Raw genomic sequence first — 14,500 nt, 5'->3', positions numbered from 1 at the left:
TAGTGATAGAGATAAAACTGTATTGATCTTTTTAATATTGATGAAACCATCACAAGAAAACCAAAGAAATGAGAAAGGGAAGAAAAAAAACCCAGAAAGAATAAAGAAAATAAAAGAAAATGATCATGAAATATGGGAGTAGCAAAATAGTTGAAACATGTAATTACGACTTGCCACGGTTTCAAGTCCATCTCTTGGATGATAAACCGTCGACAGTTGCCCGAGCTAGTTTTTTTGGGCAGAAGTGACGAGGGCATCAAAAAAAGGCTTTAACGAAGAGACATACTTTCAAGACCTGGCCGAGGGTTTCTCTGTTGGGGTGATGGATGTACTATCATGCACAAGCTCTTTTCAAATGCATCATTTTTCTTTTCTATTTTTTTTCCCCTCCTATCTCTCTCTTTTTTTCCTTTTTTTTTATACCTTTCCGATCCAATCATTAGAGCAAGGAAGATGCAATCCGGACTCTTGTTGCTCTTGACGAGCAAGGAGGTGAACCAATTAGCTCTCCAGTTTGATGTCATTTTTGATGATCCTTGTCTTTTTCTCAATCCCTTGATCCCTCGTGTTCCCACCTATCCCCTCCCCCCCCACACTAGTCATCCTTTTCTATGTGAATCCTAGCTGTCCCCTCCTCCACCCTTCCTCAATTCCTCCCTTACTTCCCCCACATCAATGTTTCCACCCATCTTAACCCAGTTGTTAGTTTCTCAAGCACCTTGGATTGTAAAGCAGTAACATCTGTCGAAACATGAATGCAGCCAGTAATCTCTCCAAATTAGTTAATATGATGAAAAGAGAAGAAGATTGCTGTAAATATTAATTTTGTTATGATCATTGGAAACTTTCAATCAAAATCTAAAAAATAAAAATAAGAGGCAAAAAGAATCAGAGAAATATTATGTAAGAAATCCTCATGGAAACCAATTTCCAAAAATACCTTCCAAAAATTAATGCATATAGAAAGCGACAACAACAAAAAGGGATAAAAAAAACTCTTACAGATCTTGGACTTGCGCGGTTAATTTCAGAGTGGTGACTTCACTAACCGTATCTTAATTTTTTATCGCTGGTGGCTGTTTCGAAGCTTGATCGAGGCTTCTCTTTGATAGTCGGGCATTTTGTTTCGACGTCCTCGTCAGAAAGCTACTGCTTCCGTTTCCTCCCTTCAGTATATTAACCTTTTAAAATTTATTCAGTCTCCATCCTTGCGTGTTTTAAAGCAGCCTTTTGAGTCGATGTTAATAAAAAAATAAAAAATTGAATCCTTTTAGACACCACAAGTATCCCTATAGAAAAGTAACTCGTTCGATAGCTTTGTGATCGGGTTTTAAAATTAGTCTCCTTGCAAATTTCAAATAACATATGAGGCAAATATTGGATTTTAATGCAGATATGGATTTTTTTCATGAGTTTATACAAGTACACAGTCATTTATTACTTGCTCATTAACCTTCATTCTGTGAAAAGAAAAGAAAAAAACAAAGAAGACCTCTAGGAGGGTGGATGCCTTGGTCTGATTAATTAATATCTCGTATATTTGAGCAATTAATATGTAGTTAGTGTTGATTTTCTCTTTAGGGCGCAGTCTCAAAAAGAAAAGGCTGCAGCAGGCCTCAAAATCCCCTGCAGCTTGGCTGAATCAACATAAAGCAATAGAGATTAGGCTGTGCCTATTTTGTGAAAACCGCACAGAACCAAACGATTATGCCCTAAACAGCCTGCTGCAGCGCCCTCGGTCCCTTCTCTCGATACAGTCTCTAGACCAAACGCAAAACACTGCTTTCGACAGATTCTGTCCGATTTGCTAAGAGATATCATGACAACGATCGAGAGAAGATTCTGTTCTCCTTGTTTTATCCCTTTCTTGTGCTTGATGTGACATCTACATTCTCCCCCTTTGGAATCGTACTAACTGTTTGATAATGGAATTGTAGTCAGTTTAACTAAGGAGTGTATGTCGTACATCCCTCGTTCCTATTCGTGATACGTTTTGTCGAATTAACCGAATGTTCAAAATATTTCTAATTGACAAGTGATCGTGAACTGATATAAAGGGACAAGTCATCTCCTTATTTTTTTTCCTCCTTCGGTAGTTTTGTTGTTTATTTGATGTATTTTTAGGTAACTTAATTTAGAGTCCCCGATGATTCTATAACAGCCAACTATGATTATGATACGAGAATTATCAAATTTTGCATCAATTTGGTAGAATTTTTATAGACAGTAAACTTGCTGCCTTCAGTTAAAGTTAGTCATGTGTCTTTCCCAATTTTTCAAATGTTACAAAGAAGATGGAAAAATCTCAGAAAAACTGACCTAAATTAAAGAGGGTGGGGGGGGGAGGGGGTGGGAGTGTGTTTGTTTGTTCCGGGGGAGGTACAGTATTGGATATCTGAATACATTGTTCTGTCAATTATAAATGTGTTTTTGTAGTTGATCTGCACATCCCATTATGCAATAGTTGAATTTATAGTGTGATGAACAGAATATTGTCAATTAAAGTGCTTAACCCCTATCTCCACCCAACAGTTGAACTCTACTTATACTACATTTGTACTCAAATTGGTCCAGTTTTAACGCCTAAAACATAACTGTAGCTGGTTCGTTGTTCATAACAAGTAAGATTTCACTTATCGCCCAGTTCACTTTGATTAATTAATCAATTAACCTTTGGTATTAAACAGTCTCTGAACTTTTTTACTTAATGTCGTCCAAAATGTCACACATGACGTAGCCAGACATCAGCGTTTAATAACAATGTCAGATCAGCCCTGATTCTAATATATATATATATATATATATATATATATATATATATATATATATATATATATATATATATATATATATATATATATATATAAATGGAAAGCAGGGTATACGCTAATTGGCACTTGTGCTGGAAAAGTTTGATAGATCTATGAAGCTATTAGCTTCTAACGTTCGGTCCTGAAGTGTTAGACTGACGTTCCTCCAGATTTTTAAACATGTCCTGTGATGTTAAAGAGCGACAAAGTGACAAAATACATAGCTAAATTCTGTTTATGTAACGTGAAGGTGTGGGCTAGCTACAAATTGGCGAGAGAAATTGAAAGAGTTACAGCTGTTTTATGTTTTTTGTCTTCAGAATTTCTTCTGCTTTGTGTATAAAAAAAATAGCACTCTTCGATGAGATGCATGCTGATTGGTCGTGACAGCCTTTCCTCTGATCAATAAACAGACTTAGGGAGATATTATGGGATATTTTACACCTAGAGACATATACCTGGCAATCACATCGTTAGTTAAAGCTGTCATCCCTCACATGTAGATCTCTGCTTAATGATCAGATATGGTAAAGTTGGTTTCATTTTTTGGGTTTTCTTGTTTTTTTGTTAGGCAGTTTTGAACCTTCTCAACGATAATCCCTAAATTTTACGCATTAAACAGTGACGGAAATGATTGAAAAAATACCATCGAATGTTATGATATTTGACAACTTGGTTGACAGGAATTGCTCAATTCTGAAAATACCCAAATGGCCTTGAAGAATTGGCATGTCAGTATGTGACGTAAAAGGGGGTTTTACGAGACTGTGTCTTGTATTAAAGTTACCGTGCGATGGGGAAAACGGTAGTTAATTGGCACAAGGGCTCATGAAATATTGAATCTTATTATGACAGTTAGGTGGGGATATATGTCCCAAGCATGATTGTATGTGTCCTGTAGGATTGGTAAGAAAGAAATAAGGTGAAATGTTGAGTAGTATGTACACAGACTAACAGAGTTAGACGTTACAGTCCCAAAAAGGTCGTTCCATTTATTTAGTGGTATTCTGTGGGCGCTACATGTTTTGTCCCTTGTGTAGAGATTCCATAATAAGTGTACCTTATATTTATAAAAACACACAGCATGCAACATGTTATTTTTAAAATCGACAAACATAATCATATGTAGTTTTGTGTCCCTTTAAATGTTTATATCTAGCTGAACTAATTATTTACAGAAACTTATCCAAAGAGGCCAATTTGGAAAGGCTATAATAACCTAGATTAGTTATATAGAGAATGTTCTGTTAAACTAGCAGTGCATTCAGTTCTTTTAATAACACTGATAGAGTTTACATAATCATATGTAGTTTTGTGTCTATTTAAATGTTTATATGTATCTAGCTGAACTAATTATTTACAGAAACTTATCCAAAGAGGCCAATTTGGAAAGGCTATGATAACCTAGATTAATTATATAGAGAATGTTCTGTTAAACTAGCAGTGCATTCAGTTCTTTTAATAACACTGATAGAGTTTACATAATCATATGTAGTGTTGTGTCCCTTTAAATGTTTATATCTAGCTGAACTAATTATTTACAGAAACTTATCCAAAGAGGCCAATTTGGAAAGGCTATGATAACCTAGATTAGTTATATAGAGAATGTTCTGTTAAACTAGCAGTGCATTCAGTTCTTTTAATAACACTGATAGAGTTTACATAATCATATGTAGTTTTGTGTCCCTTTAAATGTTTATATCTAGCTGAACTAATTATTTACAGAAACTTATCCAAATAAGCCAATTTGAAAATGCTGTAATAACCTAGATTAATTATATAGAGAATGTATGTGTTAAACTAGCAGTGCATTCAGTTCTTTTAATAACACTGATAGAGTTTACATAATCATATGTAGTTTTGTGTCTCTTTAAATGTTTATATCTAGCTGAACTAATTATTTACAGAAACTTATCCAAAGAAGCCAATTTGAAAATGCTGTAATAACCTAGATTAATTATATAGAGAATGTATGTGTTAAACTAGCAGTGCATTCAGTTCTTTTAATAACACTGATAGAGTTTACATAATCATATGTAGTTTTGTGTCTCTTTAAATGTTTATATCTAGCTGAACTAATTATTTACAGAAACTTATCCAAAGAAGCCAATTTGAAAATGCTGTAATAACCTAGATTAGTTGTATAAAGAATGTATGTGTTAAACTAGCAGTGCATTCAGTTCATTTTAATAACACTGATAGAGTTTACATAATCATATGTAGTGTTGTGTCCCTTTAAATGTTTGTATCTAACTGAACTATTTATTTACAGAAACTAATCCAAAGAAGCCAATTTGAAAATGCTGTAATAACCTAGATTAGTTATATAAAGAATGTATGTGTTAAACTAGCAGTGCATTCAGTTCATTTTAATAACACTGATAGAGTTTACATAATCATATGTAGTGTTGTGTCCCTTTAAATGTTTGTATCTAACTGAACTATTTATTTACAGAAACTAATCCAAAGAAGCCAATTTGAAAATGCTATAATAACCTAGATTAATTATATAGAGAATGTTCTGTTAAACTAGCAGTGCATTCAGTTCTTTTAATAACACTGATAGAGTTTACATAATCATATGTAGTGTTGTGTCCCTTTAAATGTTTATATGTATCTAGCTGAACTAATTATTTACAGAAACTTATCCAAAGAAGCCAATTTGAAAAGGCTATAATAACCTAGATTAGTTATATAGAGAATGTATGTGTTAAACTAGCAGTGCATTCAGTTCTTTTAATAACACTGATAGAGTTTACATAATCATATGTAGTTTTGTGTCCCTTTAAATGTTTATATCTAGCTGAACTAATTATTTACAGAAACTTATCCAAAGAAGCCAATTTGAAAATGCTGTAATAACCTAGATTAGTTATATAGAGAATGTATGTGTTAAACTAGCAGTGCATTCAGTTCTTTTAATAACACTGATAGAGTTTACATAATCATATGTAGTTTTGTGTCCCTTTAAATGTTTATATGTATCTAGGTGAACTAATTATTTACAAACTATTCCAAAGAAGCCAACTTGAAAATGCTATAATAACCTAGATTAATTATATAGTGAATGTTCTGTTAAACTAGCAGTGCATTTCAGTTCATTTAATATCACTGATAGAGTTTGTCAAACTTGTAATGAGAAAAATAGGATTCAGATGTTTAAGTTTTCTTTCATGAAAGCATTTTGATCTAATTATCCACGGCAAAGATAATCCATGGCAATATATGACGGTGAATATAACGGTGGGTGTGTGTGCGCCTGTCGGTCTACCCCTGGATGAGAAATAATTTGTTGAAGTTAAGTTGATTGAATTAAGCTGTCATTTATTTTAAAGCAGCATTTTGCGTCATTTTCTATGATTTTTCTCAACCTCACTGATTCCACTTTGCCATAACGACCTACATAACTAGCTAATCTATTTATATTTTACTTCAAATGGTGGCATAAAAGTCGAAAAATTTGCAACTTTCAACTTTGTTGTTCTCCAAGATATTTTCCGTTGGGAACCCAATAAACCTCGCCCATAATATGAATATTTAAACACTACGAACGTCATTGACAGATACGTAATATAACATCACGCTTGATTTGTGTACAGTCTATATGGCAGTTGTACCAGGGAGTTGCATAACAACTCCCTGGTACAACCAACGCGAAGTCTTGAATCTATTTTTAGCAACGGCTCATAACTAAACCTGCATCTCTGATTGGTTGAATTCAAACTAGTGGGTTTGGCGGAATTGTATGCGATTAATTTTAACTGTGAAATTTGTCGAGGACACTCTTCTCATTTATCGACATAAATCGTTAATTACTCGCTAATTAACGCTCTTGGCAGGGTGAAACTTGGATGGTATCTTAGATTGCTGTTTTATGATTGATACATGTAAAAAAATCGATGCACATGTTAAAAAAGTGGAAAAAAGCGACCCAACGCAAAATGCTGCTTTAACCCCCTCTGTGCCAAAGCTAGCACCTCATATATAAGTTTGGTCAACTTATTAATAGTATATTGTAGATACTGTACATCTTCCAATGTGAGATCATTTTGCTTCCTGGAAAAGGAAGGAATAATTTTTTTTTTTTTTAGAAATCAGTCGTGTTACGTAGAAATCTTTCAGCTATTCTTAATTCCACCAGAAATTAGAATACAAATAGGCCTTTGTGAAAATATTCTCTTGAATCAATATCTTGCAACATGAACATAATCGGTTACAATTAATTTCAAAATATTTTGTTGGTTGATCTGATACAGCTGTTGCCCAGAAATGTTTATAATAATCACCTGCAGAAAGGGAAAATACAATTTTTGACAGTGTCCAAATATTAAATGGACTGTTATTTAAACAGTACATTTTTAAGGAATGTTTAAAATGCATTATTACTTGATTGTAAGATGAAAATGTAAATTGCCAAATTAACAAAATTTAACCCCCCCCCCAAAGGAAAAACAAATTATAATGGTATTATGAATATAGTATAGAAAACATGTTTCAGAGTTGTAGTTGCTCTAGGCAAAGTAGTTACTTCGTTGATTACTGCTGTCTCAGTTAAATAAGTGTTACGAGTGAATTAACATCTATAGTAAATAGAGACGATGTAGATATATAGCTTTTAAACTCTAATAATCCTATTACAATTATACAGTTCAGTAGATTCTCCAGTCTAGTTTAATTTCAAATAATGAAAAAGACAAAATATATGGAAACGTTTCAAACTTTCAAATTTCCTGTTTGCATCCGATTTATAAGAAGAGTGAAAAGGTGGAGGAGCGTCTCTCTGCTACAAAATATTTGTAATCAAAATGGAAATTTGGATTGCTAATTTACGCTCGTTTGGCGAGTGAATTTAGGAAGGTGGCTTTTGTTTGACAATTAAATTGTAAATCTTACTTTGAGGAATTGTATGTAGCTGGTTGGATGAAATTGGTGACCGCTAATTCAAATTGTTTTGAAAGAAATTCCCAACCATCAAATTGCTGAAAAGATCAATTCCCAACCGTCATAACTAAAATATTTATGAAACACCCTTTGACGAACAGCTGGCTGTCACAAACGATATAGAAATATTTGCTTGAAAATGACATCTGCCTATCCAGGAACCATTAATCAGAAAAATTAGGCCCAGGTATCTTAAGATTTCATTCACTGATTTCTTGTGAGAACATGGATATAATCGTAAATTTTGTATTGAGTTATGAACTCTGTGCGGCTGTAGAAGTCCAGTTCATACTGCTACAAATGTGTTTTGTCTTTCCCTACCCTCCCCCCCCTTTTTCTCCGATAAATTGTCTTTTCCTGTGCACTTGGAAAAGGAAGAAAGCAAAAAGCAAACACTAATTGCAACCTTAAAGCCACTTGATTATATCACTGGCTCTATACCTTTACAATATAATCAATGAAGGGTCCACAGGGAGGTTTGTTTCTAACAATGTGATGCAAAATTCTTCCCGTTAAAAGTTATTAAATAGTGATAGTCTTGCTTTCCAATGTTGTCCCTCTTTGGTTTGATTTGATGAGATTTTAACCTGATGGAGTTATTTTAAATATTGTGAGGGGGTTGGTAATATCATAGTCTGACCAGTGGTCTGTATCTACTCATCTCATGCATCCTAGATCGGTCAATTTATAATACATACCTACATAGTGCAGACGAGATCCATCCAGCCAGTATACATAGGCGTAGGAGCCCAATTGACTTGGGGCTGCTGTAACGACTTGCACGAAAATATAACCAAAATTTTTTGCGAGCTCCGCGCGCATTCAACATGTTTATGTACATTTCATATAGACATGCATTGGTATAACATCGCATGTCATCGTGTAAGGTCCGTGAAAGTTGCGCAGTATACCGCGGGATGCTAATGTAAACAACGAAATGTCTTATGCAGATGAAGAAAAAGCATGGAGGGCCAATTATGTCAAAACTCTCTTTTACTTTAGTAATTGCGATTTTTTTTTTTTAAACTATTGATTTCCTTTAGCTACATCATTTGCAATTTATTTTCCTTTCAGTAGTTGCCTGAAAACTTCTCAGCATATTGCCCAAATTTTCACCAAAATATTTGTTTGGGGGGCTGCATCCCCCCCAGCTCCCCCGCCTCCTATACGCCTACAGTATGTATATAGATATATGAGGTCAGTAGTTCAATGAAGTAGAAAGATGCCTTGTGGATTCATATATAAGCCTCAAGAGAGGAATATATAATGAGAAGTTACAAACTTAAAAGCAGGAGGAACCATCAACATCAAAATTTCATTTCTATGAAAGGATAAATTAAGTGTATCAATATAGCAAAAAGAGTCTTCCCAAAAACTGTGTTTGTGTATGTGTCCCCTTCCCCTACCCCCTTCCCCATCCCTACTTTTACATTTCCGTGACCCCATTGTCGTGTTCCTGCAGTGTAGCATCCATGCAGTGCATAGTGCCAGTTTTTATTATATAGGAATTATTTTATTTTCCTGTGTATTTGTACATCCCATGTAGTGCATAGTGCAATTTTTTTATTATATAGGAATTATTGTCCTGTGTATTTGTACATCCCATGCAGTGCAAAGTGCCAGTTTTTATTATATAGGAATTATTTTCCTGTGTATTTGTACATCCCATGCAGTGCATAGTGCTAGTTTTTATTATATAGGAACTATTTTCCTGTGTATTTCCTGTGCATTCGCCCGCTTCTTCCAATATCTCTCTTCCATCCATCTCATCTTTCTTTTCTTTGTTTATTTCTCTGTCTCAAATCCTACAATTCAATTAAAAAGAGCATGAAAGGGCTTTCCCTTTACTTTTCTCGCAGTTGGTTTCCGAATCGGAAATAGTTATGTATTGATCGGTTCAAGAAACCCTGGAATGCTTCCTTAATTGCAAGGGTTCCGTAGCGTTCGTTAATTAAGATATTAAACTGTGTTGATTCCTTTATCATTTCTACCATATATACATCTGCCATCGTTATGCTTTTTTTCCCCAATTTTCTCTGAACATTTGTGATAGCCCTTCCAGTTTTCGCCTCAGTTACAATTTGCTGTTACTATTTTTTTGGTTATAAAATTGAATATGCCAATATTTTCTTCTTCTTTCAAGGCTATAACCCTTTTCAATAACAATTAAAATTTTTGTTAATTGGTCACTGCAGCCTGCAGGAGGTCATGGATTCATTTGTGAAGTCAGTTTGAAATTTGTAGTTAATTTTTTAAATCACCTTAGTAGAAATGTTTCTCTGTTTTCACCCGGTTGACTAACTTCTTATTTATTGATATATCTGTTTGTTTTTTTTTGTCATGAATGTTTAAAGCAGCTTTTTGGTTTAGTTACAAATTTTCATTGCTTTTTGTCCAAAACCCATATTTTTTTGACAGAACCATATAGTTGATGATCAAGTCAACTATTAAAGACATCTTTAATCTTGATTTTTTTTTACCCTACCGGAACAACATTACTAACAAGTGATTCCATTTTCATGTAAATAGTACGTCGGCCAACCACTTTTATTGTACGTGTTTCTAACTCGCATGCATAAATGGAAATTTGACATTTATAAAACTTTTGACTTTATCATCAAACTTCAAGTTTTGAATCACATTGATAAAAACTGAAGAAAAATGATCTCAAAAGGCTGCTCTAAAAAGTACAGTAAGTGCATGGAATCAAACTTCTGCAAAATCTTCATAGTTTGACATTTATCAGACTAAATTTGACCCAACTCCTGGAAATGGTACGGTTCAGACTGTACGGTTCATTCATTCATAAGAAGGGGAAATGAATTTGTTTTGAGGTCATCATGTGTTAATGAGTATTACAGCTATTCAACCTGTTCCATTTATTAGGAAAGTGTAAAAATAGGTGGATTCATTGATTTATTGGGGGAAATGACATCTATTCAGCATACTTCCATTTGTTGGGAAAGGGGTGTGACTTCATTTTTGATGTATGGGTTAATGAGTGTTAGATCCATTTGGTAACATGTTTCATTTATCAGGAAATTTAGGGAATCTTTTTTGGGGAAAGATACATCATTCCATTCGGCATGTTCCATTTTATTTTAGAAAGGGGAAAAAATTGGTTGATACAGTATAATGCGGGCAGGCAGAATTACATAGATTCAGCATATACCATTTGCTGCACGGGTAAGGGGAAATGGCATCTTGTGGTGAAATGTATTAATGAGTGTAGCAGATTCAAAGATTGATTACTCTAACTTTTTAATTTCCAGAACAATTGGACCGCGTTGAAGAGGGCATGGATCAGATCAACACAGATATGCGAGACGCGGAGAAAAACCTCATGGGCATGGAAAAGTGCTGCGGGTTATGCGTCTGTCCGTGGAAAAAGTAAATACAGACGTTAAGGACGTTTCATACTCCATCTGCTCTGCGAAAATGTTTATTTTGAGACTGAAATGCAGGATATTTTTGTCAGAGCTCACACAGGTTCTTCCAAAAGTCATATAGACTTTCATGCAAATAAGTGTACAAAAGTTTGCAGTGAGGTATAATAACGTGGTGGTAATGTTGAGCATAACTAGCAAACTTTAGGACCTTCTTTGCATGTTATCAATATTAGTTCAATTTTTCAGTATGAATGCTGAAACAGCTGCGTTCAAACTTTATTTTTTTTCTGGATGCTCAGATAGTCCAAATATTATTGCCAGTCATTGGGCAGAGATGAAATAATTATGACACAGAATAAAACATGAAATATGTTTGCTTAAAATTGGGGAAAGTTTGTGAGAGGCTCATAGGATATGTTCAACATAACAATACACATGACCACACATGAACATATAATGTAATATTTCACAGCAGTTGGTACATCCTTAAGTCTTGTGGATCGACTGTGGATTGGGATACAAAAGTAGCTCACAATTAAGATCCATTTAATTCCCCTGCACTCCTGATGGAAATAAAACGTATACCAATTGTAATAGTCCTACTTCAGTTTAAAGCCTCATTTAAGATATATGCATTCAATCTCATTGGTCTAAATCAGCTTTTTCCGTTTTACTCTATTCTGTATATATGTAAATAATCACACACCCAATGGCGATGAACTTACCGATTTATCCGCAACGTTAATCGGACGTATGTTTGGGCAAGTGCATCGACCTTTCCGTTCATAAGTGTACATTAGGCTGTATCATGGGCTATGTTACTCTATGCCAATAGCACCATTACCATGCAACGGTGTTACATATTGCCTGGCTCTCTCCCCCCCCCCCCTCCCCACCCGACTCACTCAAATATACCTTTCCGTACCAATATAAGCCTATATACCGAGTACAGCTGTAAGCGTTCACTATGTAGCCTGCATTGCCTTTTTTTTTTCAGTACTGCGACCAATACATATGCTCTCTCCCATGCCCCCGATTAATATTTCGAGTTGAGTTAACCGTGTATTAATTGATAAACACAGGCTTTGTTTATATCGTTTGAAGTCTTAATTCACTTCTCTGCAAATTGGTCAGAATGTTGCCCAAAAAATATATATATCATCCTGGTTGTGTGATGATATTAATAACTACACAATGGTACAGTACCAAATATAGAATATAGTTTAAAAAGGGACCAGTAGTATCGTGTTTATAATGGAATACATAACAAGGCATTTCATCAGAATGTCACTTCAAATCCGGGATATGTAGAAAAAACCCTGTGAATTTAAATGCAAATGGGCAAGGGCGTAGGAACCGGGGGGGGGCTGGGCGGGCGCCAGCCCCCCCCAGTGAAAAATATGGAGGAGCGGAAGTATCATTCCGTCCCCCCACTTCGCAAGTCAGAAAACCCCTTTTTCATTTCCAAATGAGAAAAAAATTTCATTTGGAGCACCAAATTACATCTAAGGCCAGGTGAAAATGCAAAATTATATACAAAATGGAGTGGGTGGGTTGAAGTGTGCTATATTGCACCAAATTGCATCTGAGGCCACCTGGAAATGCAAAAAAATTCCAAAGGGGAGGGGGACACCCCCACCCCTTAGACCCCTCCCCCAGGCCGGCCATCGGTCTTCAGCCCCCCCACTCAAAAGTACCTTCCTACACTACTGCAAATGGGAGTTGATATTTTTATGTAGGCAGAACCTGTGTTGAATGTACAGTATTTCAAGTTTACACTACATAGTCAAGTGTCATTTGGTCATTTGGCATTACCAAAGTATCAAAAAAATATGTCATTCGATAGTTTTTCATAACTTGAAACTTTTATAGACCAGAGTCACTTTCATCAACTTTTTGCCAGTATATTCTTGTACACTGTGAGTTAATTATTCATTACACTTTCATAATATATATATATACTAAGACTACTAGACTATGTTCTCCATCTTCTGACATTCGTGGCATTTCTGTTCTTCTTTATTATTAAAAACTTTCGGATTCAGAGTAGGCGGGCATCGATCTTGGATTTGTCAATAATCATGTTTTTTTTTTGTTTTTTTGAGCCAGATGTGAAATTCTTCCGCCTCACTTCACACCTCTATCGTACAGCCACATGAATTGAACACCTCAATATAGAAGATCACAGATCCGTAGTATACCTTGATCCGTCAGTACTCTGACATCATTGAAGCATCTTGACGTCCCCAAAATGGAGTCAAGACAAACATGAAAATGAAGAAGGCAAAAAAAAAATCAACTTTATCCTCCCACATGTCATTTGACAGCTTTAAGTGTATGGAATGAGTTTAATTTGAATTAAATGTAAAGAGTCGGTGTTTTTTCCCCCCCCCCCCACCTTATCTTCGTCGACTTCTAGGTGAAATCGTTTCTGATTGGGAGTCGTCGAGGTGTCGTGGACACATTTAGAGATTTGCCAATAGCTATATAACCATCTGAAAATATAGGACTTGATGACTTCTATCAGCTAGGGATTAATCAAAGAAAGTGCTTGAAATCCTCTCGCCTTAATCTTTGTTTTTATTTTGGCTAAGACGTGCCTGGAAGTTAGTAGGGTGAACATATCAAAAGAGAGGGGAGAGAGAATGAAAATCTGAAAGAAAAATGAAGGAATCCATTCCCATCATTAAAACATGGTGAGGGGGTTGGGTGTTAAAGCAACCATCGGGTTATTTTTACTGGAATTTATTCTTGATCTGATAGCCTATGTAGTCAAAGAAAGATTTCATCATCATTGCATTGTAGCACTCTCCTAGACCCAGTGCACAATAGAAGTATAAAAGAAGCAATACCTCCGCGGTGCAACCACTGTATTTTCAGAAAGGCAAAACTTATGGAGTCACTCTTAATATCGACCTTGCAAAATTGTGAGGAGAACCACAGATTGCAAAGTCAGCATTGCCTACAACATGGATCTCAACGTCGGCAATTACTCTAACACATTAGGCATCTATGCATGCTAAGTTATTCACTACCGCCCTTACTTGCTTTCATGAACCATTTCATACTTTTTGATTTTGTAGGTGCATGGGTTAAGGTGTTATATCATCCTGGGATGGTGGAGTAGTTTGAGAGTTATCCTACCCAACCCCTTCCCACCCCCTCCCCACCCCCTCCCCCTTTGATTAATTTGGATAAAATGGATAGGAATCGTAAGATGCAAAATGTTGCTTTCTTTAAACTTCTGAAACAATTTTGAAGCATTTTCAACTGTTTAGGACATACAGTACGTACATGATATAGATTTATGTACTGCAGGGCTAGACAAGAATTGTTCATAATATCCTTTCTGTCTGTGGG

The 14,500-nt window shown here is 35.3% G+C and overlaps 1 protein-coding gene across 9 annotated transcripts in view; it reads left to right on the top strand.

Annotated features, from left to right (window-relative positions):
* LOC139970621 (synaptosomal-associated protein 25-like) overlaps positions 1-14,500 on the top strand; it is a 147,763-nt gene that overhangs the window by 106,606 nt on the left and 26,657 nt on the right. For 6 of the 9 annotated variants that reach the window (XM_071976470.1, XM_071976471.1, XM_071976472.1 and 3 more), the window contains one exon: positions 11,024-11,141. In XM_071976470.1, the coding sequence (XP_071832571.1) occupies positions 11,024-11,141 (118 nt within the window). Of the gene's footprint in view, positions 1-443; positions 493-11,023; positions 11,142-14,500 lie in introns of all 9 variants that reach the window. The other 3 variants (XM_071976473.1, XM_071976468.1, XM_071976476.1) reach the window with 1 other exon arrangement.

Source organism: Apostichopus japonicus, chromosome 8 (genome assembly GCF_037975245.1).
Source record: "Apostichopus japonicus isolate 1M-3 chromosome 8, ASM3797524v1, whole genome shotgun sequence".
In the NCBI taxonomy this organism is placed as follows: Eukaryota; Metazoa; Echinodermata; class Holothuroidea; order Aspidochirotida; family Stichopodidae; genus Apostichopus; species Apostichopus japonicus.
Note: the sequence above shows the minus strand (reverse complement) of the source record. Positions and strands in the feature narration are given on the sequence as shown.